A 26,558-nucleotide genomic window follows, 5' to 3' on the forward strand; every position below is an offset into this window, starting at 1 on the left:
AGTCCTATATGTGTTTTCTTAGCTTCACATATAGAAATTTTTAAAAGCTTTAAGTGGATTTTTTTTTTTTTGTATTTTTTTCTTATATCCTGGGACCTTGCTGAACTCATATATTAGTCCTAGGACTTCTCCATACATCTGTACTAGTGACAGTTTTACTTATTTATTTCCAGTCTACATGCCTTCTATTTCTCTTTCTTGCCTGATTGAACTGGCTATAACTTCCAGCACTGTGTTGAATAGTAGTGGTGAGACCAGACATCCTTGCCTTGTTCCCATTCTTAGGGGAAAAATGCTTAATCTCCCATTATTAAGTATAATGTCATCTGTAAGGTTTTTTTTGTAGATGTTCTTAATCAAGAGAATAAGTTCTTCATAAGAGAACAAGTTGAAAATTTCCCACCTCTATCACTATATCTCTGAGAGTTTTTAATCATGAGTGCATATTAAATTTTATCAAATGTTTTCTTCTGCATCGATTAATATGGTCATGTGATTTTTCTTCTTTAGCTTATTAGTGTGGTAGATTATACTGATTGAGTTTTGATTATTATATCAGTCTTGAATCCCTGGAATAAATCTCACTGAGTCACGACATGTCATTATTCCTCATTATTGCCAAATACTATATTGCTAATATATAGTGTTCCTTCCTTGTGATGGTTAATTTCCTGTGTCAGTTTGGCTAGTACACAGCACCCAGATATTTGGTCAAATATTATTCTAGATGTTTCAGTGGGAGTATTTTAAAAAATGAAATTAACATTTAAATCACCAGACTTTGAGTAAAGCAGATTACCCTCCATAATATGGGTGGCCCTCATTCAAACAGTTAAATATCTTAATGGAAGAATATGACCTTCCTTAATGGCTGGAGAATTTTCTCAGTACACTGCCTTCGGACTTAAACTGCAGCACTAACTCCTCCTGGGTCTTCTGACAGCCAACACATCTTGTAGATTTTGAACTTGACAGCCTCTGCAATCACATGACCCACTTTCTTAGAATCAATCCCTCCCCATTTCCACACACACACATACATACTCACAGACACATGGATACACACACACACACACACACACACACACACACACACATTCTGTGGGTTCTATTTCTCTGGAGAATTCTAATACACTCCAATATATTTTGGACAAGATATCATAGAACTGGTGTTAATACTTCTTTAAATATTTGATAGAACTTGCTGGTGAACCCATTGGGCCTAAATATTTCTCTTTTTTTTGAATTTCAAAATTATTAATGCAGTTTCCTTACTAATATAGAGCTATCTTTATTATCTGTTTCAATCGGGCAGAGTTGTAGTGGTTTGTATTTTTCAAGAAATTGGTCCATCATCTACATTGCCAAATTAAGGTGGGCAGAGTTGTAAGCAATATTCTTACATTGTCCTTCAGTGTCCATATGAATATCCCCAGTTTTGCTCCTGATATAACATGCTGTCTTCTTTACTTTTTCTTTTAGCTATATTGTTCTGTTAAAAAAGAAAGAAAGAAAGAAAGAAAGAAAGAAAGAAAGAAAGACCCAGCTCCTTATTTTATTGATCATTTCTATTCTTTTTCTGTTTTTAATTTCATTGATTTTTTTCCCTGTTATGTTATGATTTTATTTTTCTGCTTGCTTTAGTTTATTTTGCTCCTCTCTTTCTAGGCTCCTTCTATGAGAATTTAGTTTTTTATTTGGGAATTACCCTTTTTTATAATGTATGTACTTGAAATTGAAGATTTCTCTCCCAGCATTGCTTTAGCAATGTCCCACAAATTTTGATGTGTTGTATTTTCATTTTCATTCATTTCAGGGCATTTTTCAATTTCTTTTGGAACTGCTTTATCTCATGGATTGTTTAGAAGTGTAATATTTAGCTTTCAAGTTGGAGATTCTCCTATTGTAATCTTGTTACTGATTTCCAGTTTGATTTCATAGTGGTCAGAGAATATTCTTCATGTGATTTCATTTCTTTTACATGTGTTGAGATTTGTTTCATGGTCCAGGATATGGTCTGTCTTGGTATATGTTCCATAGGCACTTGAGAATAATGTTTGTTCTCTTGTTTGAGGGAGTGTTCTATGAAGTGTTGATTAGATCCTGATGGTTATTGTTGTTGCTGAGTTCTTCTGTATCTTTGCTGATTTTTTGCCTACTTGCTCTACCGGTTGTTGAAAGAGGGTTATTGAAATATTCAATTAAATCATGATTTTATTTCTCTTTTTAGTTCTAGAAGGTTTTGTTTCTCATATTTTGCAGCTCTTTTGTTTGGCATATATAGATTTAGCACTGATATATTCTCTTGGCAGATCAACTCATCACACTATAATGCCCCTCTCCAGCTCTGTAATTTTCCCTGCTCTGAAGTCTACTTTATCTGATATTAATATAGCAACTACTTCTTTTATTTGATTAGTGTTTATGTATCTTTTTACATTTTTAAGTTTCCATTTATCTATAATGTTACATTGGAATGAGTCTCTTAGAGGCAACAGATAATTCAGACACGGTTTTAAATCCACATTGCCTTTCTCTGTTTTAATTGGTGTGTTTAGACCACTTCCATTTATATTCAACTGTTGCTATATTAGGTTTTGTTCTGCTATTTTATTTTTTAATTTTCTGTTTGTTCTCCTTGGTTTTTTGTTTGTTTGCTTGCTTCTCTGGGTTTTTGTTTGTTTTAGGTTTATTTATTTAAATAATCTCTACACTGAATGTGGGGCTTAAACTCATGACCCTGTGCTCTTCCAAAAGAGCCAGCCAAGTGTCCTTCTGTTTTCTTTTTCTTATTTTCCCTTGCATTATTTGAGCATCTTTTGGAATTCCATTTTGATTCATCTATGCCGATTTTGAGTGTATCTTTTTGTACAGCTTTTTTCCTTCGTACTCTAGATATTACCATATACATTTATATATATCTTACCAAATTCTGTTGTTGGAGATGAGAAAATATTGTACATTATTGAATTCATTTTAAATGATAGTTCTTTTAATCATGTGTGGATAATTTTCAAGGTGAGAAGTATGATAGTGCCATTTCATTACCCAGCCCCCTATGATCCTTTAAAATTCTTTCGAAGAAATTTTATCCACTGTGATTCTATAAAATTATTTCAAAGAAATATACCACAATGAAGACTCTCATAAGGTATTGTCCGCCTGGAAGGAAAGTTAAGTTGCTTATTTTGTAAAGCTTCCATAATACTCCCTTTAGTTCAGTACAGCTAAGGTCACCAGGAAGAATGAAAAAGCATCTATGAATATCTAATATACATAAGACATGTATTTTCTCAAGTTGTCTCACTTTATGGCAAATTCTAATTAACTTTACTCTGGGGAAAAATTCTACCAAATTCATCTTAGAACAAATCTCACTATTACAAGTGCTGGCTGGAAATGACAGAAAATATTTAACTCTCTCTTTCCCATTACCTGGAGAAGAGCTAAGAAGTTCAGATTGGCAGTTCCCTGTCCAGTCTTTAGCTGTCATAGTTAATTACGCTTGCTCAAAACACATCTGAAAGAACCATAATCTAATCATCCATATAGAAGGCTAACTATGGTAGTGCCATGGGCAGGGGTGAAGGGAAACTTGTATCTCTAGTTCCCCTTTAGTAACACAGAATTTCTCGTTTCATCTAAGGAATCATTACTCCTGTAGAACATTCATTAAAGCAATAGAGCATTGGTATGTTGGGACTTAAAACTCTTAGAGATTTGCCACATATTTTCCTGGGGGGGGAATAAAAAATATTGCAACCCATTAAAGGTTAACACTAATAGTAGAGAGAACAGATGGGGTTTATCCTCCAAAAGGGTTTTCCATCTTTGGTTTATAATTTAAGTATTTTATTTTCTGATTTTAGTTACTAAAGAAAAGAAATTTCAATATAGACACAGGCTCACTTTTTAAATCTAATTCTGTTTTCTTAGTATGCATTGTGTTCTCCAGTTCTTACTGAAAAAGTAACAGATGGGAATTTGTTCCCTGAAGTTATACATCACTCTAGAGGCCTATTCAGTTTCAATATTTGATGAGGTCTCAGGGATCTGTCAGTATGGTCTGATGCTTGCAACATCTCCCACTGTTATGGATACCCTCTTCCACAGCCCGAGCCCCTGATTTCTAAACATTTTAGGAGATAAGAACCATGTTTCAAAATTGGGAAGGGATAACAAGATGGAAAATTTTTTTTTTCTTTGTTTTAGGATGTCCAGTTATTCAAGTTCTTAGCAAAAAGCAATCTAGAAAAACAACTGCATGGAATGAGTCTAAGTTTCTATGGTAAAATAGTAGGATTGAATAACTCCCAGAGGATAATCAGATTAATTTAAATTCTTGGCATCTTTGTGAGGCTGGAGGTAAAGTGAACAAAGGGAACCACAGCCCTTCTGCATCGGAGACTTTCCTGCAGGCTTCTGAGTCTGTAATTTGCAGCAGATTGCACATGGCCTGCCTCTCTGAAGGCCATTCGCCTCTGCAAAGTAGCATTCATCCCCTCAAGAAAGTCTGTGGAGGCTTTCAAAAAAAAATTTCCTCTCACCAATTTCAAATGTATTTATTTATAAAAGGAAATGTGGCATAGAAAAACTCCCCTTCTCCTGATTTCTTTTTTACCCGCCATTTCTTGAACTCATTATTTAATAAACTTAAAAGGTGAAGTAAACAACTTCGAGGCTGTATGTAATAAACTATTAGTCTCTTTATAAATTTGGGATAAATCTACACATCTGACATGATTGATAGAGCATACGATAAGTACAAGCTCCTAATAAGTACTCAGTAAATATTTGTTGAGTGAGGGGAAAATATACTCTAGGTATTAATGAGTCCCCCCAAATGGGAAATTTTACCAAAAGTGACAGCGTATTGAGGAGGTTTTGACTTAAATTATAGTGCTCTGTATAGTCTTCGAAATTGGAGAGGATGATAGGACAGAGAAAGAGACTTTGTTTTCTATAAAAATTGCCATATATGTTATCAGCAGCTCTATTTCTAGAGTTATAGTTTTAAATCATCTTTGGAGAAGCCTTCCTTTGTATTAGAAGACTCACAAAAATAGTCATTTAATTGCCAGAATATAAAGCAAATACCCACTTCTCTTTTTTAGGGTAAAGTCAACATATATATGAATATAGATGTGCAAGCTAAGAAACTTATTCTGTATTATATTGAGTATATATATAGAGAGAGAGAATGAGAGAGAGAGAGAAAGTGAGTAAGTATTCTGGAATATATTGAGAATATTTCCTCAATATATTGAGGGATGTATTGAGAATATTTCCTCCTAAGTATAGATATCTTTAAGAGTGTCAGTATCCCACAGAGAGTGTTATTTAAGTGTGAATAACTTGGGTTCTAGGACATATGCTTAGAGTCCATGAAGTCAGACCACAACTTGTAGGTGGGTTGCAGTTATCTCCAGAAAAATATTGTTATCATTAATCATCCTGGGATTCAAAGTGAACAGCTTTGGTTGGGTGAACTGTTGACCTGCTCCTCTCTCTGAGAAAGGAACAGAGCATCTGCAGTGAAATGCCAGCAGTGGTAGGTAAGCTGATGTTTGCCACATGGAAAGAACAAAGAAAAAGCTTGAGATCGTAAGTTCAGGCCTATGAGTCAGTTGAAATAACTGTGTGGTATTTTACACCATATTTTGGGTGTTCCCAAGCATTTAATAAAGTTTTGTTAAATATCACAGTCTGGGGTGTCTGTGTTTTGGGGAATTGAGGGAGATGCTTCTGTTTGTGGCCTGAGCCCATCCCAGTACCACAGTAGAAGCATGGGGGGAAGGGGGTAGGAAGGCTGTCATAATGTGGCAGGAGGTGATAATCATTCTCTGAAGCTATAGACAATCAGAGTGAGGATGCTGGGCTGAGGTGTTGAGTCACCAACAGTGGAATCTTCATAAATCTTTAGGGGAGAGGAACTCAATGGGATGCTGGACCCAGGAAGAATTTCTGGATAGAGGTATGGAGACTTTGTGCATTGCATTTTTAATGTGGACACTTAATAGCTTGGCTTATGTGAATCTCAATCTGGAAACTCATGTCCACACTAATTCCTTTTCTTTATTTTCTATAAATTAACTGAGTATTGACTGTAAGCCCTTATCTCACGAGGGAGGCAGGAAGTTCACCCTCAGTCATACTGAGTCTTCCATTTCCCTGGCTTTATGCCAGAATTCTTGATTCTGAGATCTTTCTTTGTCACCTGATGATGCTGAGTTCCCTGTCTTTCCAGTCAGCTTGGTCTCCTCAGGTCTTCTGCTTGCTTACATCCAAGGTGCATGTGGGTATGGGGCTCTTCATGGGCCCTAACGTCCTGGGCCTCCAGAATTCAACCTGCCTGGTATTCCATATAGCTTATCCTTCTGAGATTGTGCTACATCCCTGAAGTAATGTCAGAGAGCAGGGACAGGCTCCAGCTGCCGGTGAGACACACATGCCTCTCTTGTTGTCCTTTCAGTAGTGGTGGGAATCCTTCCCTGACTCCCATGTTCCTGTCAGAGGCACTTTTTCATCTCTTCTCTCTTCAGTGAGCTTAGACTTTGAAAAGAAAAATCTAGAAAGGAAGTTATCTCATGGTCAGCTTCTCCTTATACTCTGTTCCTTTTACACAGAGCTTCTGGGTCTTAGGCACAATCACACAAAGCAAGCCACCTTTCTATTGTGGGAATAAAACAGATCAATACATGGAGAAAAATGTATTAATAATTTGAAAAAGCATTCTGCTACAGGATGACAAAAGACATATGAGCCTATTTTTTCAGTCATAGTCTAGAGGAATTTGAGGAGCCCTGGATGATATATATTTTTAGGATGCCAAGTTGAGAACAAATCTGTGTCGAGAAGTGTTAGTTCCCTGATCCCAAGGAGTACTCTAACCTGGAGTAAGAACATCAGACTCAAGCCCAGTTCTGAAACTTACTAGCTCTATGACTTTGAGTAGTTCACTTAACTTTTGTCATAGAGGCTCAGCTATTTAGGTTTGCTGGTCATAGGTCTCTGTCACAACTACTCAATTCTGCCATTATAGCAAGAACAGAGCCCAGATAACACCTAAATGAATGAACATGATTGTTTTCCGGTAAAACTAAATTTATGGACAGCAAAATTTGAATATCATATAATTTTTGTTCCATTAGTTATTCTTTGATTTTTGTTGTTGTTGTTCGGTTGTTGAAAAATAGAAGAATTCTTCTGGGCTCACTGGCTATGCTGAAACAGGATTTGGCCTCTGGCTATAGTTTGTGGACTCCTGTTGTGGACTCTGAGATCATAGCTCTAATGTCTAGGGCTCAGTTTCCCCATATGCAAATGAGAAAGCTGTAACTCACAGGATCATCAGGATAAATAGAGGCATAATATTTTACTTTGCTTTATAAATTTAAGGCATTATTGCATAATATGCTCTATGCACTGAGGAGACCCAATGCCTGCATTTAAGATCAAGCAAATAGAGCTACAATGGATAATCTTTCCAGATGCCCGTAACTGATTGTCTTTGTTTTTCCACCTGTGTAGCATAGAATCCATGCCACTGACTTGAAGGGAGAGTTTTGTTGTCTTTAAAAGTGGACTATGTGTGGGATTCCTTCCTTTAGAAAATGCCAGTTCTGGTAGTCATCCTTTCCTTGCTTACTTGTGTTGATGATGTGGATAAGATGACTTTTTGCTATCAGAATTCCCGTCTTCTACACAGCACATCAAAACAGAAAAATTCAGAAGCTGTCTTGACCTGATGAGGATTCTTGATTAGTTACTTTCTTTAGGTCTTAGTTGTGTTGTCTCTGTTAAGCTTATGAGAATATGCATGAACATTGAATGTAGGCTGTAATATACTAATTTTGAGTGTATCCATTACATTCTAAATCAAAAGATCAATGTGGTAGAATTTTTTGGTGACAACCACAACACATCAAAATTATCTGCGAATATTTCCAGCAGGAATTCTAAACCCATTTATGTACAGGGCCAGCCAGATAAGATAAATGTCTTAAGGAGCCTTAAGGTGTAAGACAATTGAAAATGGTGAGGTCTAGAGAGAATTGTACTGTGCTGCCCCAGACTCTTAAAAACATTTATTTAAAAATCAATTTAAAAAGCAAAAACGTGGGGAACCTGGGTGGCTCAGTTGGTTAAGTGCCTGCCTTTGGCTCAGGTCATGACCTCTGGTACCTAGGATGATGCAGCTCCCAGCTCCTTGCTCAGCAGGGAGCCTGCTTCTCCCTATAGCCTGCCGCTCCCCCTGCTTGTGTTCTCATTCTCTCTCTCTCTCTCTCTCTCTGACAAATAAATAAATACAATCTTTAAAAAAATAAATAAAAATAAAAAGCAAAAAACATAATAAGCAAACAGACCCCAAAACACTATTCTGGCTAAACCCAATAAATTGGTTAGTTGAATGTCTTTGTTTCTGTAACCACACAGAGACAGTGAATGTTGGAAAAGTTATGCAGTCCTGGGGGCCACAAGTCTGGGTTCTAACATTTCCTAGTTGTCAACTTTGGGATTAGATATTTGATAAAAACATACCTGATGAGGATTAAGTAAGATCATCAATTTGAAAATACTTTGGTTAACTATAAATTGCACTGAAAATGTTAGCTGTGTGCCTATATACATAACTGATGGCTCGTAAATGCAGGCCCCCAACAAGGGCTTCCATTATTTGTGTTTTTTTTCGTACCAATTTAATTTAATTAGCAGCTAAGCAAGAAGGCACAACTTTTATTTTAAGACCTGTGATTATATTACCAACCTTTTTTCTTTTAACTAGAACTTACTGTTGTTTAGACCCCATGTGACAAAGCTGGTGCTGGGATAATTCTTTCTCTCCTATTCTCCTATCATCCTTTGTCTGTGCTGTCATCCTGTGAAAAAGGTGATATCAGATAATAAACTCTTGGTGGGACTTATTTATGACATTTGGGAAAATGAATTCAGGAGTTATTAGATAATATGTCATGGGATTTTCCCACCCAGGAACAAAGATTTGGGTATTTTTGGATTTGAGTACTAAGGGTCCTCCTTTGTTAAACAAAAGTAAATAAGTAAATGTAAATCTTATAGTTGGATGTGGTCAGACAGTTAAATGTCACCTTACCACAGGTTTGTGTTATTGAGAATGTATTGAGTATCTGATTCCATATACTCAATTTCTTTGAAGCCGGGAATATGAACTGTTTTTGGTTTTGTTTTGTTTTTCCATAAAAGTTCTCATTTCATTAGGTATGGGAAATCTCATGGTCCTGTCTTTTACTGTGAACTTTGTCCCGTTGTACTAGTACTTTTATTTAAAAAAGGTTATTTCCTACATGAACTTGATTCTCCTCTGTTTAGCAAAAAAGCTTTCTTGTGTCTGGGAAATCTTAATAAAAGTTGTTGTTGTAAGAGCAGGGGAAAATTATCATACTCATTTACTCTTTACAATTTCCTTTTTTCTTTTTTTTTCTCTAATTTTTTTTTTTTTTTTTAAGTTACTGGAGTCAGACTTTTTGAATCTCAGGCATTTGATTAATCAAGTCTTTTAAAAATGTTTTCTTTCATCATTTGGAATAGTGTTGTCTCTGCAGTCCCTCTACTTGATAATTGCTAAATAAATATTATTTTGGCTTAGGCCTGCAACATTCATCAACACTTCTCCATTTGTTGCATTAAACCCAAAATTCTTTCCTTCAGTGTAATGTGGAAGGGAATGGTTGGATTTGGGGATAAGCAGGGAGGAGTGTAGGAGATAATTAAAATTTGATTCAATTCATTCTTTCCCTGAAATGCTTTTAGGCAGAAAACATCATAATTTCTTTGCTTTTGCTGAACTTCAAGGAATCCTAGGGCACCCCCTTCACATTTCTGAGCTGGTTTCTCCAATGACATGGCTTCCTGATAGTCTTTAACAAGTCATTTTCTATGATTTCAGCTTGCCATGAAATATGTAAAAGAACACCAACATAATAATAAAACTAAATTGTTAAATTCAGCATTTATTTAAATTAGATGTTACACATTCAATTAAACTTTCTTGCTGAGAAAACTTAATGACTTGTGAGAAAAAAGGCTTGAAACTATACATATATTTCTGTGAATGTTAGGAATATTAGAGAGCTTCTTGACTTACTTGTTAAGTGTTTTAATTTTCTGAATTTCTAGTTGTCAAGCAGATATGTTACCTGAAGATTTGCTAAATTTTCGTTAAGAAGTAGGGTCCTCAGTTTGCTAATTGTCTTGTAATATTTACACCAGATATTTGAAAGATTATTAGGTTGCTTCAGCAACCTGGCTTATAAGAAAATAGACTTTGCTACATTGTGGAGCATAATCTGATTTTTAGTTCATTTGAACCAGGGGTTGGGGGTATAGAGCAATGGTAGAGCATTTGACTGCATTTGAACCAGGTTTTGAGCACAACTGAAGATTACTATTCACTCCTTTAGAGGAAGAGCCAAAAATGGAAATGAACTTTGGGGGTATACAGTGGTGTAAATCTCCAGCTGGGAATGTGAATTTTCCATTTAGAAAAGCCTCAGAGGACAGCAACACCTCTTCGCACTACCACTCCTCCTCCCCCAACTATCCCCATCCCACCCCATAAAACCTGGATATTTAAAGAATGCTTCTTACTAAGATTCACTACCAGAGATTAGTCTTTTCATCTTTAGATGGAACCTTCTTCCCACTTCTGATTTGGAGATCACCTGGACCTGAGTCTAGTAACCCAGAGGACCTTCTTGTAAGGATGGTTTTGCCAGGTAATGAGAGCCTTGATGTTGGCTTCTTCACTGGCTCATCTTGGATATTTAGAGGTGACAGGCTCAATTAATTATTAACTTCATTTCTAGCCCTGCCTGTTATTTTATCTCCATTGTCAGTCTGCTTTCCTTCTAAGGGCTCACCAGGGCATTTGGAAGGGGAAATTGACCTAGAAGTTAACATCCCCCTATCTGGGATATGATGGGATTTTCTGTTCTCTCCTTCTCCACTTTCCATCTTTCTTACTTCCCACCCCACCCCATATCCCTTGGGATTAAGACAATCTCTGGTAAAATAAAGAGCTGGAAAATTGATAATCATAACAGCTCAAAATTGTGGAGATAGTCCTTTGTCTTGGAGATAGTCCACTCTTCAGAAATAGAGATTTAAAGCTTTCTCACAGAAATACACAATGAGAGCCATGTTGTTTGAAACAATGGGCAAAACTTCAAGGTTGGAAGTTTTCTGGCTCCTAATAGCTTTACAACACTGACTCAGGTGTTCTAGAGAAACCTAGTCGGGCCTAGAGAAATAGAAAGTGACCTAGTCGGGCCTAGAGAAATAGAAAGACCCAGGACATCATGGGGTTTGAGGAGGTGAGAAGGAGAAGAGACCAGAGAGAATGGATTTCTGAAGTGGATTCTATAAGGGCTGAAGCACACTCCATGGAAGAGGTTCTTTTTGGAACCACGGAAAAGTACCTTGAGTCACTTTCTGGTGTAGATGTGTATTCATGATCAGGGAGTTGTAAATTGGTTTCATTTCGGATCATGGACTGTACCTGTACATACTTGCTGACATTACATGTGAAACTCTGAGATTATATACAAATATAGGAAGATTCTAGCTTTGTATGAAACAGTACTTACTGGCAGAATCTGTGTGTTTTGTTTTGGAATGAACACCTGAGTCAGTGTTGTAAAGCTATTAGGAGCCAGAAATTCAATCACTCCCCTCCCCCCACCGCCTTTTTTTAAGTCAGATTTGGAATCTTTGTTTTATAGATAGTCAGGATCCATAACCAGATTATGTACAAGTTGCATTTTGTAGAAGACACTTCCCACTGGTTTGCAAGAAGCAATTTTCCTTTTGGGAATAGTCTTTTTTCTGGGAATAAAAGTGTGACAGCTCTGCTTGAATTCTGCCCCAAACCAACGTATCTTGAATTGTAGGAACTGAAATAACATTCCGCAGGAATACCACCTGTGTTAAAATGCATGTTCCTGGGGCCTAAAACCAAAGACCAGAAATTTGAATTCTTGCTGTTTAATCATGCTCAGTAAATTTGAGAGCCTTTGTTAAGGAGCGTTAATCAGGTTTATTCTGTTAAATTCTCTCTTCCATTTCTTATCTCCCTTCCATTTGAAGAGATTCATGTGTGTCTATGAATTCTTGCATTATAAAAGTAGTGGTGATTCTCATGTTTGCTGTGATATTTCTGACTTCTATTGTTGTCTCTGGTAGACAGAAGAGTTTCAGGGAGTATTTGTTGAACTGGTCTAATTAAATCAAGAAGTAGTGATGTAGTCAGACTTATGGGAGAGCTAGAGCTGTTTGCCTGAGTCATTCTGTACTAGCCCAATAAGAATTAAGTCCCAAAGTCTTTCCCAAAGTTAGTGCCTAACTGCTCCCTTTGTGTGGGAAATAGTTTACTTGAAGGGGATACGTGAAAGAGGAATGGGATACAATTCCTTCTAGCCCATTAATTACAGGGTAGCTTCCCTTTACCCATCCTTTATTTTTCCCGACATAATTTTGTGCTGTCCGCACCTCCTTGATACAACAATAACAGAAGAGTATATTTTGTTTTGGTCCGAGTTTGGGTCCAACAGGAAAAATCAGTGTTGTCTGTTTTCCCAAGGAGATGTTGTCCCAGGACACTTTTCCCAAAGGACCACAGTGCTGATTCACCCATTCTTTATTTATTTTTATTGCTTTAATTTTATTTCACTTCTCCACTCGCTAAGTGCTAATAAAAGACATGCCATAAAGAAATATAGTCTAGAGGATATGAAAAAACAGACCTCATGGCTGTTCACTCTGCTGGCAATGATTCTACTCTTCAGTACCCCCATTTCCCCCAGTTTGAAGCTTGCCTTTTATGACAGTTTTCTGTCCACAGGTGAGCTGCTTATGGATACAGGTATGGTGCCATCTTGCAATGTGACAAACCTCTGATAAGACAATGATACTATGTTCTTTGACCATCAGTCTAGCTGTGTGTTTTTCTTTGTCCCGTGGTTATCTGGGATATCTAAAAACATAGTATTCTGCAAGTGTATAGGTTACCTGATGGCTGATGTCTGAAGGGGAAGTATTCAGGAATTACTCCTGAAGAATCCCCTTTGTTTTGTTTCCTTCTAATACAAAAGCTATGGGATCTATTCAAACCCATCATCTTGAACTTGAGTTTGCTACTGGGGAGACTAGCTGGGTTCTGGACTTTACGCTGGTGACACTTAATAAACATTTATTATTTTCTTACTAGGAATGCTTACATATCTTCATCAGAGACCACGGGGGTGACCCTATTATTAAAGAAAATTGGGGCTTCTTGTAAACATTCTGGAGTGTCCTCAACCTCTTGGAAGGGCTGGGATCCCCGCTCAGCTTCCAGCTGCTGAATTTTCCTTTCCTTTTCCTCTAAAACATCTTCCAGCTGGGTGATCTTCTCAGTCTGAAGGGAAACCTGCGTCGACAACTCCATAATCAGGTTAATTTTTCGATCACTTTCTTCCACAGGCGGGAGACCACCACAGGACTCTTCCCGAGCATTGTCTTCTAGGGCAAAGAAGAAAAAGAAAGTCTGAGCAGTTTTAATTGGACTTCCCAGAACTCAAAGAGAGGGAAGATGAAAAAGCTTTATTTCTCACGTTCTTAAAAGGGAACACAGATGTTGCGTCATCTGGTCAGATAGACAGAGAATGGAATCTGGATCCGGTGAGGGGAAAGTTTCTGGGTGCTCATGAAAAAAGAACTTGGAAGCCTCCAGAGAGGGAGGAGAATCAGTTTTTGCCAACTCTTTTTGGTACTCATTGAACTTTTAATTAACCATGGGAATGAGCACGCCTTGAAAATCCAATCTATAAACAACAGCCATCCCAAGTTTCACAGTATCCTTTTGCCTAAGAATCTTTCACAAAAGTGACTATCGAGTAGAGATACACTTTAAAATTGAATTTTTCACTCAACTCGGAAAACAAAAAAAAGTTGTTATTGCCCCTTCTGGAGGATGTGATGAGGAAAGACTAGTTCCTTAACCCAAGTCAGCTTTACAATTGGCAGGGGTGTAATTTGAGGTTATCCAGTATGTGCCATTGAGATTCTTTTTTTGAGGTCTGAAACTTTCAGCATCTCAATAAAAATTACCAGTATCTCCTAGAGGTAAAAGTTTATCCTTTATAACTTCTGACCCTTCAGATAAGGATAAAAGCCTGAGGAGAGAGGGAGAGGGAGGCTCCAATAAGGAGATAAAATTTTGGTGGCTGGCAGTAGGGAAACCGAAAAAAAAAAAAAAAGGAAGTCCCAGTAGACCATCAAAAAATGTAGCTGCTAAAAGCAAACCTCATCCTACTGGGGTTTAGTAGGATCACCCTGCTTTACCACTCTCATCCTGGAATTTTCACCATTAAAATCATGTCTCTATGTTACATAAAGTACAGACATTAGTTTTAAGTAAGGGTTGTCAATTGCTTGGGTGTCATTGTAGGAATAATGGAGCTAATAGCGTATGAATGAATGGTATTGACAGCCGATTACTGTGGTTAAAGGTCCAACATTTACTCAGTCCTCAGTGAACACAAACCCTACAGCTGCACCCTAGGGAAATCTAACTGCAGGTCCAGGAGACAGATGCCTGTTAATATTGTGTGAAGATGGGGCAGCTTTGCTGTGATGGCCCATGCAGGCAGGGAATCACCCACTTCTCAGCAAATAAAACTCACTTTTGTTTGTTTGTTTTCTAATTTCCCCCAGGGGATCCTGGGATGAAAGCTTGAACACTGACGTGCACAGTGGCCAGGATGCTTTGGGCCTCCCAGAAGTGATGAGAAGGAAGATCAGGATGTTCTCTGCTCTTAGCAATTGTGCTTAGTGATGTCTTACATTTCGAGAATCTGGGGGGGAGGTTTTTTGTTCTGAAGATGGGAAATTTTAACACTAATACTGAAGGAGATGGTCGTTTGCCCGCCTTTCTTTGCAAGCTATGAAAAAAATCTCCATATCTCAAAGGAGCATGTAGTTTGTTGTCTGAAATGAGATGTACTGTGAATATAAAATACACATTTGATTTTGAAGGCTTAGTGTGAAAGAAATGTGAACTATCTCATTAGATTTTCAAAATTGGCTATGTGTGAAAACAATATTTTGGATCTGTTGTATAAAATAAGATACATTTTAGGACAGTATTCACTCATTTGTTTTTCTTGTTTTAAAAATGTGGCTCCTAGAAAATGGAAAATTTTGTATGTGGCCTACATTGGTGGCTCTCACTTTTCTGATGGCTGGTCCTGGGCTCGAGTTTCCTTTTGGATAAGCACTTTCTGAAATCCAGGAAGATGGGTTCCTCATAGGTGTCTCTAGCTAATATGTATGGTTGTTATTTGGGAGGGAGGATTGTTGACTCTCAACCTTTAGCACACAGTTCATTTTTCTGTTACTTCCAAAGGTGGAGGTATGGAAATCTGGGCTTGGGAGAGTGGGTTCTTGTAGGTTGAAGTGCGTTTCCATGGGAGCAGAGAGAAAAGACAGAAAGTGGCAACAAGAGGCAGTGAGAAGATAGAAAGGAAAGGAACAGTGGGCAGGATAGGGAAGGCAGGGCCTTCGTGAGGCTCCGGGATGGAGAAGGGCCTCGGAAGCCTCCCTCCTTGTTGTGCCGGCTTGTCCTCTTTCTCCTTGACCCCTTCTTCCGTCTTTTCTTTCTCCAATTTCTCCTCTTTTTTTTTCAGGGGGAGTTATTTCCTACCAATTTACACAACTAAAAAAAGGTGCCTAGTGCCATTACAGAAGGCAAACTGGTCAAAAGTGTTTGTTTTTTAAAAGAATGCAGTATAGGTAGAATACTTTGTTCATCTGATTCTAGTGATAAAGGGGTAAAAATGCAACAGGAGGGCATTACCTAGGAATTGCTGTTACTAGGTCTACATCTGTAGAGTGCCCTCCCAGAGAGAGTAATTGAGAGAGAAGGTAGAGAGAGAATGAGGGAAAGAGAGACTGGGTGTATTGGTTAGTTCAGGCCGCCATAACACAAAACCAAACCGTTGCCAGGGGAGCTTGAACAACAGAGATTTATTTTCTCACAGTTCTGGAGGCTGATAGTTTGAGATCCAGGTGCAAGCATAGATGGGTTCTGGTGAGAACTCCGCCTGGTTTGCGGAGAGCAACCTTCCCACTGGGTCCTCCCGTGGCACAGAGAGAGACCACAAGCTCTCCGATGTTTTCTTCTAAGGTCACTCATCTCATGACCCTACCCTTATGACCTCACTGAAACTTAATCACTCCCAAAGGCACCATCTCCAAATGCTGTTGCACTAGGGTTAGGTATTCAATGTATTTCGTTGAGGACACAATTCAGACAATAGCACAAGTAAAAGACAATTGGAAAAGGAGAGTTAGCACAAGGGCCTTGATTCTCACTGTATTGTTTTCATGTATTAAATGGAAATGCTGATAAGCATACCAGCTTTTTTAGATTCCCTGCTTAAGTGATACCTTATAGTATTTGTCTTTCTCTGTCTGACGTATTTTACCAAGCATAAGGTACTTAAAACCTGACCTGATCGAAAAAGAATGGAGTGGTATTTACTAAGAGATGGGGGTTAGGGAGCGAAGAATTGGAGAGGTATTGGTCAAAGTGTACAAATTTCTAGTTATAAATTCTGAGTAATGTGTAACATAATGATGATAATTAAAAATACTGTACTGCAAATTTGTAAGTTGCTGGGAGAATAGATCTTAAATGTTTGCTCCACAAAATAGAAATGGTAATTCTGTGATGGGATGGTATTCTTAGCTAACTTTGTGGTGGGATTGTTTTGCAAAATACACATGCATCTCGTGAATACATGGTGCACTTTAAACTTGCACCAGGTTTTAGGCCAATTATAATCTCAATAAAACTGGGGAGAAAAAAGAAAAAAAGAAGTACATATGCCAAGAAGGAAATTTCTCATACAGCTATATTTTACAGTCCAATGACCTCTTCACACATACAATGAAAATATTTTTGTTCTGTTTCTAAGCACATTACAAATCACAGAAACATTTTAAACTCTTCAATGAAGTGGGGAACTCCAGAATAGGGACTCCTATCCTATCTGTAGTGGAAATAGCCCAAGGCCACCCCAGTGATTTGTCCAGACTCCACCACTAATCTCTGCCTGATCTGCTGTGCCCCATTCTTCTGGAGTCAAGGCTCCTTACCCGGAAGCTCCTGACAGCTCTACTCATCCCCACATCTGAAACACTGGTGGTCCTTCCTAGATTTTCATTAGCAGCTCATATAGTCTTGCCAAGGTCACATCTGCCTGAAGCATGGAGGATTCTGTCATCTGACCAGATAATCTCAGGAATGGTTAGCCCCATTCCCAGGGACTGAAGGAGACACAGAGACAAGAGAAATTCTCCTGTCACAGGGAAGGAGAAAACCTGATTAGCCATAGTCAGGGTATGACAACCCAGTTGCTACCATTGCAGAGGTTTTTACAAGTACATGCTGTTTTTCATGATTTCCCCTCTTTCTGCTTCAATTTAAAATAGGCGTGAAGCAAGAATGAGAATGATGGCTTAGGGTCATGGTGACAAGGAAATGGGAGGTGGCAGTTGTGCAAGGTTAAAAAGGTTTAGAAAAGACAGACAACAGGGGCACTCTTTTACTCACAGCTGGGGCAGGCTGGGCTCACTTTTTGATGTAGCCTTGAAAGACAAAAGACCCAGAAAAAATTGTGCCATTTGCCTTGGACCATTTCCAGCTTCTCATTCTTAATAGCATTAAACCCTTCATGCTCTTAGCAAAGTGCTGTATGTGAGTTATATCAAAAATACCAGTAACTAAAGAGATAATAGCAGAGGCCATTACAGTTTGAGTAGCTTAGAGACTTAGACTCAGCTTAGAATTGGTATTTGGGACCATCTGATCTCACCTGCACATTACACCTGAACATCCCTATTAATTAGGGAATTCCATCTGCAACATCCCTAACTGATGCTTTTTTAAGTGGCTCTCAGGCATGAGTGTCTCTCCTGCCCTTCATAGGTCAACTGCCAGTAGTAATCAATGAGTAAAATTTGCCTTTTATCGTCCATGTGGCTTCACATTGTTAGAGAGATACCCGGTGGGTAGAAAGCTGTGACGGGCAGACTGAAGGAGAGCAGGATACGGCTTGTTGCTAATCAGAGAAAGGACATATGGTGTAATACTAGGTTCAAAGACCTAAATCACATGGAAACATTGCTTTGTGCATCCGGGAAGTTAGTAGTTTCATGTCCACAGTGATACATTGCTGAAGGGTGACCCAGTGAATGTCTGGGAGGCTTTTTTTAGATTTTCTAAACACTTGTTTCTAAAAATGGGTGTTTCCCCTTTGGATCCCTTCACTCATGCCACCAATGTAAAAATGTTGAATGAACACAGAAATGCTAAGAACCAGTGATCTAGTTTCTGCTTCCCATGCCTTTCATGATGGGAAGCACACATCTCCCCAGGCAGGTCTCCACAGTCATTTTAAAAATTAATTCATTAGTAATTAGTCACTGGGACCCTGCATGTAGAGAACAAATGAGATGCGCACTTGGCTCCCACATTCACAGTTCCATGCTTGGGCAGGAGAGAGGCGGCGTTGAGTTGGGGCCCAAAGGACATTCAGGGTTTAGCCTAAACAAACATCTGTGCTGCGTACCACCTCATCAGTGTTTACTTTTCTCTCTGCTTTTCAAGCTAATGACCAAGATTGCCAAGTGTTTACTCAATAAGAAAGACTCTTCCTGGTGAGGTGATTAAATACCTTATTTCATCAGAGCCACCCAGGATTACTGTTTGGCCTAAAAGACTATGTCAGCTTCCTCCTCTGTACAAATGCCCATCACTCTGACTCACCTTCATGTGGTTTTGGAAGCTGTATATATTTCTCAGTAACCACAAGGGAGTCCAGTTTCATCTACTGCCATACTTGGACTTGAAAATTGGCTCATCCTTATAAATAAGCGCTCTCTCACTACTTGAACAATAAACAAAACTTCAACAATAACCTTCCTAGTTTTCTGTCCTTCTCTAGACTTTCACAGTTACCCTCCAAGGATAGTACTTTTCTGCAATAAATGATTTGCTTATTTGGGGGGTTCCTATAGCACAAGTATTTTACTTCTTGAAAGTCAGATTAGGGGACGCCTGGGGGGCTCAGTTGGTTGAGCTGCTGCCTTCAGCTTGGGTCACGATCCCAGGGTCCTGGGATTGAGTCCCAGGCTCCTTGCTCAGCGGGGAGCCTGCTTCTCTCTCTCTGCCTCTGCCTGCCACTCTGCCTGCTTGTGTTCTCTCTCTGACAAATAAATAAGTAAATAAAATCTTAAAAAAAAAAAAAAAGAAAGATTAGTCTTACTACTTGAAGTTTTCTCTGTTTGCTCCCTTCAGTGTTTTTATTAATACGGAGACCAGGGTCTCTAGTGACAAACGGCCAACTTCAAGGAGTTTTTAGTTACTTTCTATTAATGCTGTGAATGCTTAGAATACATTTGAAGTTGGCACGTGTTTGTTGATTTGGAAATGAGAACAACACTAAAAAAAAACAGAGTTAATTGGGGCACCTATGTGGCTTAGTTGGTTGGGCATCTGGCTCCTGGTTTCAGCTCAGGTCATAATCCTGGGGTCCTAGGATCGAGTGTCACCTTGGGCTCCAAGCTCAGCAGGAAATCTGCTTGGTTATTCTCTCTCTCCCTCTCCCTCTGTCCCCCACTCCCCTGTGCTCTCTCTCCCTCTCAAATAAATACATATTTTTAAAGAAGAATAGATTTAATTGGCAAATAAGTTTGGTCAGTTAAAAGAACTGAAATGTCATTTGATAGATGCTTATAAATTTTCAATGTGTATTCAAAAACTTCCCACATCTTAGTGATGACCACTGTTTCGATAGGATTTTATATTAGCAGAAAAATCTAAGATGCAGTGGTAGACTGGAGCAAATATATATTTTCACCCAGCTGCAGTCCAAGAGCCCCACACCTTAGATCCTGAACACATGTGTTTTAGTAAATGCTTTGGAAGGAACAAAATACTTAGTTTAAAACTACGATGGCAGGGATGCAGGGCTGATGACATGGGAAGTGCTCTGGAGAATGAGCAAAGAGCTTATAGAGCACTTAATGAAGAAAACACTCAGGAAAAACAAGGACTGAGAGAGAGTATGTAGGAAGCATTTGTTGCTTCAAGTTTTGGGGCCTCCCGCAGATGTTGGGCCCATGCCAGTCCCCAGAACCAGCATGAGGGGTCTGGCTGATGTGGATGCTTTGAGGACTTGTACAGTGTTTGAGGACCAGGTAGGATGAAGAACACTCACCTCCAGCTGTTAGCATTGTTCTTGTGGCTGTAGGATGCTCTCACTGGGAGACATGTTGAAGAAGTAAATGGGTTGAGGGAACTGCAAATCCCTACCCTCTTCCCTTTGTTGACTTAGAGGCATAAATGCACATGATGCCCATGTTTTGTGTTTATTGAAATGGTTAGTTCTCTCTTGCCCAGCACAGGTACTGTAGTTGAAGGATTGCAATAGCTTCATGTCTGCTCCTATTGCTTCTGTGACCTGCCCTTTCAGTTTGGTTTCAGCTCTGTACAAAGAGGTCTCATTCAACTTTATGTTGGTCTTGACAGTCTTTTGTCTAAAATCTTCTGATGATTTTTCATCACATGTAGACTAAAAACTCAGCTTCTAACATACTATGTGATCTGGCCCCCCTTTACCTCACGAACACATGTATTCTTTCTTTCCTTGTTCCTAACAGGCTAGGCATGTTTCTACCTCAGGGCCTTTACATTTGCTACTTCTTCTGCCTGGATAATTGCAGCTTGGATGCATACAAGGCTAGTTCCCTCAGTTCCTCGGGTCTCTCTTCTCCAAAGTCACCTTCACCCAGTGAAGTCTCCCCAGATGTCTTGCCTACAATTTCAATGCAGTCCCCACTCCTGGACAAGTCAGATTCTTGTTCCCGGCTTTTTTTTTTTTCCATAATGTTATGTCTGGCTATTCATTTTTGTCTTCTTGGTAGTCTCTTTCTACCCCACTAGAATGAAAGCTTCTTGAGGGCAGAAATACTTGACTGTTTTGTTCACTATTATGTCTTCTCTATCTAAAGCAATGCCTGGCACGTGTCTTAAGTCATTTGTTAAGTGACTAAATGGATGAAAGTTAAGTGCATATATGATCCAAAACCATGGTAGCAATGCACCAGTCTAAAGGTTTCCATTGGTGCATAGTTCCCAGATTTCCTCCCCAGGCACATATTTTATTCACAGAAAGCTTTTCACTACTGCATCCCAGAAAATAAACTGTTGTTATTGTAGAACATTGTACTTAACACTTGTGAATTTAAGTTTTTGTTAAATGGGAAAATGGAAATGTTAGAATAACTCTCTTCCAGATCTGTGACTTAGATTCTATGAGCTATAAAAATGGTTCTTCACACTGGCACTTGGGGAGTTTCATCAGTATGGAGAATCCAAAGTCTCACTGCTGAAAGTCTGCTTGAGTGAATCTAGGAGGGTGTCTGGGAATTTATAGTTTTACAGAGTGCCCTAGGTGCTTCTGATGATTGGCCAAGTTTTGGCAGATGAATTTCTGCTGACCTGTAATAAGCATGGGGAGCTAAATTTCTGGCTAAATCCTAAAAGGTAGGCCAGAAATCTTCCAGGCATGCCTCTTCTTGACAAGGCTGCAGTATGCATAGCAGACGAGAAATCACATCTATTATACTCTCAGTGCCTCTCCCTTGTTACTTGACATGGCTCTGCCTGTGAATATTACCACTGACTGAATGTATCCATGGTCTTCTCCTCCCTCCCTCCACTATTAGCTTAAATCTCCGCAACAATTTGCCAGGTCTAACTTGGCAAGTTAGACCAAGAATCATCTCCAGAATCCCAAGAAAATTATGAGTTTGAAGGTTTGTTTTTGCTTTTGTTTCTGTTTCTCAGTTGGTGGTTGGATCCATTTCCTCACAAGCTAGTCTGGAAAGGAAAAGAGGTGTCTCTAAAAAGAGAGATGATGCCTTGAGGGCAAGCACAGTGATTCCCCGGCTTCCAAAGCTGCCACCATCACACAGGGAGCAAGTGAATTCCCTTCAGCAGATCTGAATCCAGGATTTTCTTTCTGGAGCTTCCTGAAGCCAATTGATCTGTCCCCAAAAGGCTGATAAGAATATTATATTAGAAAGATGTGTGAATACCTTGGTACTAGCTTGGGAGGTGGGAGAGATTTGTGTGGAAGAGCAAATGAGGACATCTCAAAGATGGTGCCACAAAATGAATATAGGCTGGTCCATGATGGGAGAGAGGGGAAAGCAACCAGTGGCCAGACACTAGGTGGGGGCCTAGTGCAGTGCTGCATTCCACCTTCTCTCTTTACCAGGTGAGGGTAGAACAATATGGGTTAACTTAGTCCTGCTCCCTTTCAGGGACGGGTGTCTTCCTACCCTCTTCAGGGTCTTAGATCTTATCAAATTGTTCTACAGAAAGAGTTCTTCAGCAAGATTGGGAAACAACACAAACACTGTTAGCATCACAATGCACATGAGTTATGCCTAAAGGAAATCAATCTAAGGGGAAGAAATGTTTTTTATTGGAATCTCTTCTACATTTCCCAGTGAGCAGGACCTGAAGTCCCCTCCTATAAATCTGGTTGCATTGAAGAGAAGAGTGGTTCAAGCACAATGACTGATGCCTGGTCAGAGGCCGAAAGGTGAAAATGGACTCTGGTAGGGGAAAAGGAAATTCATAGGAGGGAGATACATAGGAGACTGAGAAAAGAAGAAAAAGAAGAGATAGTAGATGAAGGACTATTTCTATGCTTATTGGCAGTGGAATAAGTATGAACTCAAAGGCAATTGGAGAAATAAAAATAAAGATAATTTTATATTATTTGGACTGCATGTTGTACTAGAGTGTACAACTCTCCTGCTTTTCTTCTTGATTCACAGGGGTTATATGAGGCCAAGTCTATAGAATGAAGAATACCAATTTGGTTGTTTGCATTAATTTTCAGTTATTTGTTACAATTTCTGATGTTGCATGGCTTTGAGAATTTATATAATGCTGTAGTAAGAACAGTATTGGCAGTGTTATTCTTTGACAGGGGCAATGAAAATTTTCTTTTTAATGGAGAAAGGTAAGATAAATAATTCCTCATCTTTGTGGATTAGGGATTTGCTTGTATCAACAGGGCCTAAGAATGGGTTTTGTGGAGAAGAGTGCAAGTCATTTTGGTTGAGTTGACTTGACAGTGCTATTAAATGTTCCTGACAACAGGACACTTGGATGTGGTCATTTGGAGTGACATGGCAGCTATATCTCACCACATATGGGTTCTTCTCTGCCTTAAGTCTTATCCTATCCCTCAACTTCTTCCTTTTGCTTAGCTTAGTGATGGTATCATGGAATTTTACCAGCCTCCTGGATTCAGTGCTAGGTCTAGACTCAGTGCTTCTTGGATAAAGATAAGAAATATATGCAGAAGATATAATAAATTGCAAAAAAAAAATACTACTGTAACAAAGACTCTTTTCCTAACCAAACTTTACTTAGGCTCCTCTGAACTCATCTTTCAACCTTGTCTCCAGGTGCCCACTTGCCGAGTGAAGTCTGCTCAATCAATTTTTGAGAATCCCCACCCTTAGAATCTGATCATCCTCCAGATCTGATGAAATTACTTATCCTCTACCCAGGTGACATCCTCCAGATCTGATGAAATTACTTATCCTCTACTATAAATCCCCACTTTTCCTTGTCATAATGTAGAATAGAGTCACCCTTTCTTTCCTACTGTGTTAGTCTGGACACTAATTGCCATCAGTAGCCCTTAATAAAGTCTTCCTCACTGTTTGCCCGGATGTCACTATTGCTGTTTTCTTAAAAATAGCAGCTGAAGGATCATACAGAATTTATTCAGATTGTTGATGTATTTCACCCTAGAATCCTAAAAATGATAAAATCAACTGCACCTAGTACTGTCCAAGTTCAGTTTTCACATCATGTAGAACGGTTGTCCAAGTGGTGAACACTCCTTCTTTTGATAATGACATTGCTCAGATTAATTACTGAGATTTTTAATTATGTAAAACATTAAGCAGAGGATGCTCTCCTGGCTCCATCCATTATTTTAAACAAGCTTCTCAGAGTACTTTAGAAATAGAGAGGTAGGGTAGGCAAAATACTGCCCCTCCCCAATGATATCCACACAGTTATCCGGAATAATGGGCCCCCAAAGATGTCCCCAGACCTCTGAATAGGTTTCTGAAGATGTTACACTGCTGCCTTTGAAGATGGAGAAAGGAACCACAAGGCAAGAAAAGTATGTGGCCTGTAGAAGCTGGAAAAGTAAAGAAACAGAATCTACCCTAAAGCTGCCTTGTGGCAACAAAGAACATAGTCTGTTGATGCCTTGATTTTAACGTGGTGACACCTGTTTTAGACTTTTGGTCTTCAGAACTTTGAGATAATAAATCTGTACTGTTTTAACCCACTAAATTTGTCATAATGTGTTTTAACAGTAATGGGAAGCAAATATAGAAGGGAAAACTAAGGAACATCTAAGTAATGAGGAAAATCTATAGGATTCCCAGAAAGCTCATTTATGTGCAAAGTCAGCAATGGACTTGGATTTCAGCTTAGGTTTCCAGACATCCAGAGAGAACTAGATTCCAGACCCTCCTGTATCATCTAGAATCTCATGCCTTTGTTATTCTCCATTCCTTATAAGTTTTAACCTTTCCCCTGACTCTAACTCATTAGCATGTAGTCCTCTGATGCCATCTTAAGAAGGAAATAAAACCTGGGGCATGTGAGAGGCTCAGTCCCTTAAGCATCGGCCTTTGGCTTAGGTCACGATCCCAGGGTCCGGGGATTGAGCCCCACAACGGGCTCCATGCTCAGCAGGAAGACTGCTTCTCCCTCTCCCTCTGCCTGCTATTCTGCCTGCTTGTGCTTTCTCTCTCTCTCTCTCTCTCTCAAGTAAATAAATGAATAAATAAATCTTTTTTAAAAAAGGAAATAAAACCCTTTTACTACTTAATGCCTCTTCAGTTTTTGCTCTGTAACTGTTCTCCCTTTTACTATCAGATCTCTTGGGAGAGTTGTCTATACTCTGATTCCCTTTCTCCTTGTGAACGTAGCACACTCTAGATTTTGTTTTCCATTACATTATTCAACTTCACCTTGCTGAACTTACTGATGTCACTAAATCCATTGGACTTAACGTTCATCCTGTAGGGCCTCTGAACTTTGGCGGTTGTTGACAGCCTCCCATAAGACACTCTTTCCCTGACTTCTGTAATATGAGACTGTTTTCCTCCAAACTTTCTGACTACTCCTTTGGTCTCATTTTGTGGGCTCTTCCTCAGAGTAATTACTGCATGGAGATCCTTTAAACTCCTGGTCTTAAGCTTTCTTCTTTCTCTCTATAGGTCTTTTCTGTGGCCTGGGTTGCATTCTGTTTGTATGAATGATGCTCCAGTTTCCAGCTCTAGGTGAGACCTGAGCCCTGGACCTGGGACCCCTTCCTTTGAGACCTCTCACGAACATCTAACATACAATCCATCCTAAACTGAACTCATTATCTAACCTCTAAAACTGAGGTCCTTTCAGTATTCCCTAGCTGAGTAAAGTGGCATCACCATGCCTCCCCTTGCTAGAGTCAGAAAGCTGAGCATTATTTTAGGTTTCTCCTTTACTTTCATGCTCTTCCATTTCTCTTGTCCCTAAGTGCTATTGGTTCAAACATCTAAATAACTCTTAACTTTGTCTAGTTGTCTCCATACCTATTAGATCAGGCTATGTATTCCTGTAATACCTTTCAACTTGTAATTCTCATTCAAAAACTAAGTTCTTAATCTCCATGGGGTACTATTTTATCAAGGACTTTCCCAAACTCCGTTATTCCTTCCTCAGTTTTAGTCACTTGATGGAACTATAATAGATAGCCATAAGGAACTAACGGTTGGTGGGACCTACTTTTCAGATGACAGAAATGGACTTTATAGTGACACACCTGAGCATTTGGACATTTATTGTTGGAATCTCCAAGGTTTAGTTCAGAAGAGACCAAGAGAAATGTGGGTTTCAGAGAAGAAGCCCTGAAGTTCCTTTAAGTACATAAGAGGCAACAGCAGAGTTGAAGTGGGTAGGTGATATCAAATCTCACCCTTGAGAAGAATAGCTCACAAAAACAAGGATTGCTTCTCTGTGCCACCTCCTATACAAGTCTAACTTCATTTTTATTAGCTTTCTTTTACTGTTATGCAACTTGCTATTTGTTTACATTTCACACTAAGAAGACAACAGTAAGAAATGGACTCTGGGAAGGGTGAATGCCAGGGATGTCTGTGCTAACTGAAATCAACAGGTTAAATATGTTCTGTTCTTGACAACAGCCTATGGAACATGGTTCTTTCAATTCCTCCTCCCAGTGGAATGACATTCCAATTTTACCAGATTTATTTTATTTTTTTGAAATTTCAAGATGTAATTTCATCTTAAAATTTCAAAAGATAATTCAGAAGTGATGGAGAAATTCCTCATGAGGGAATTCAAACAAGCTTTTCTTTATTTA

At 39.0% G+C, this 26,558-nt stretch overlaps 1 protein-coding gene and 1 long non-coding RNA gene across 4 annotated transcripts in view; one reads left to right on the plus strand and one right to left on the minus strand.

Annotated features, from left to right (window-relative positions):
- Window positions 1-26,558, plus strand: part of LOC116586637 — a 228,083-nt gene that overhangs the window by 101,945 nt on the left and 99,580 nt on the right. The window lies entirely within an intron of this gene.
- The window catches only part of CCDC192 (coiled-coil domain containing 192), a 194,650-nt gene continuing 180,764 nt past the window's right edge, over window positions 12,673-26,558 (minus strand). For 2 of the 3 annotated variants that reach the window (XM_032336840.1, XM_032336843.1), the window contains exon 7: window positions 12,673-13,536. In XM_032336840.1, coding sequence (XP_032192731.1) covers window positions 13,250-13,536 — 287 coding nt within the window. In that variant the 3' untranslated portion in view covers window positions 12,673-13,249. The remainder of the gene's footprint in view (window positions 13,537-26,558) is intronic. The other variant, XM_032336841.1, reaches the window with a different exon arrangement.

The sequence above is a fragment of the Mustela erminea genome, chromosome 3, assembly GCF_009829155.1.
Source record: "Mustela erminea isolate mMusErm1 chromosome 3, mMusErm1.Pri, whole genome shotgun sequence".
NCBI classification, from domain to species: domain Eukaryota; kingdom Metazoa; phylum Chordata; class Mammalia; order Carnivora; family Mustelidae; genus Mustela; species Mustela erminea.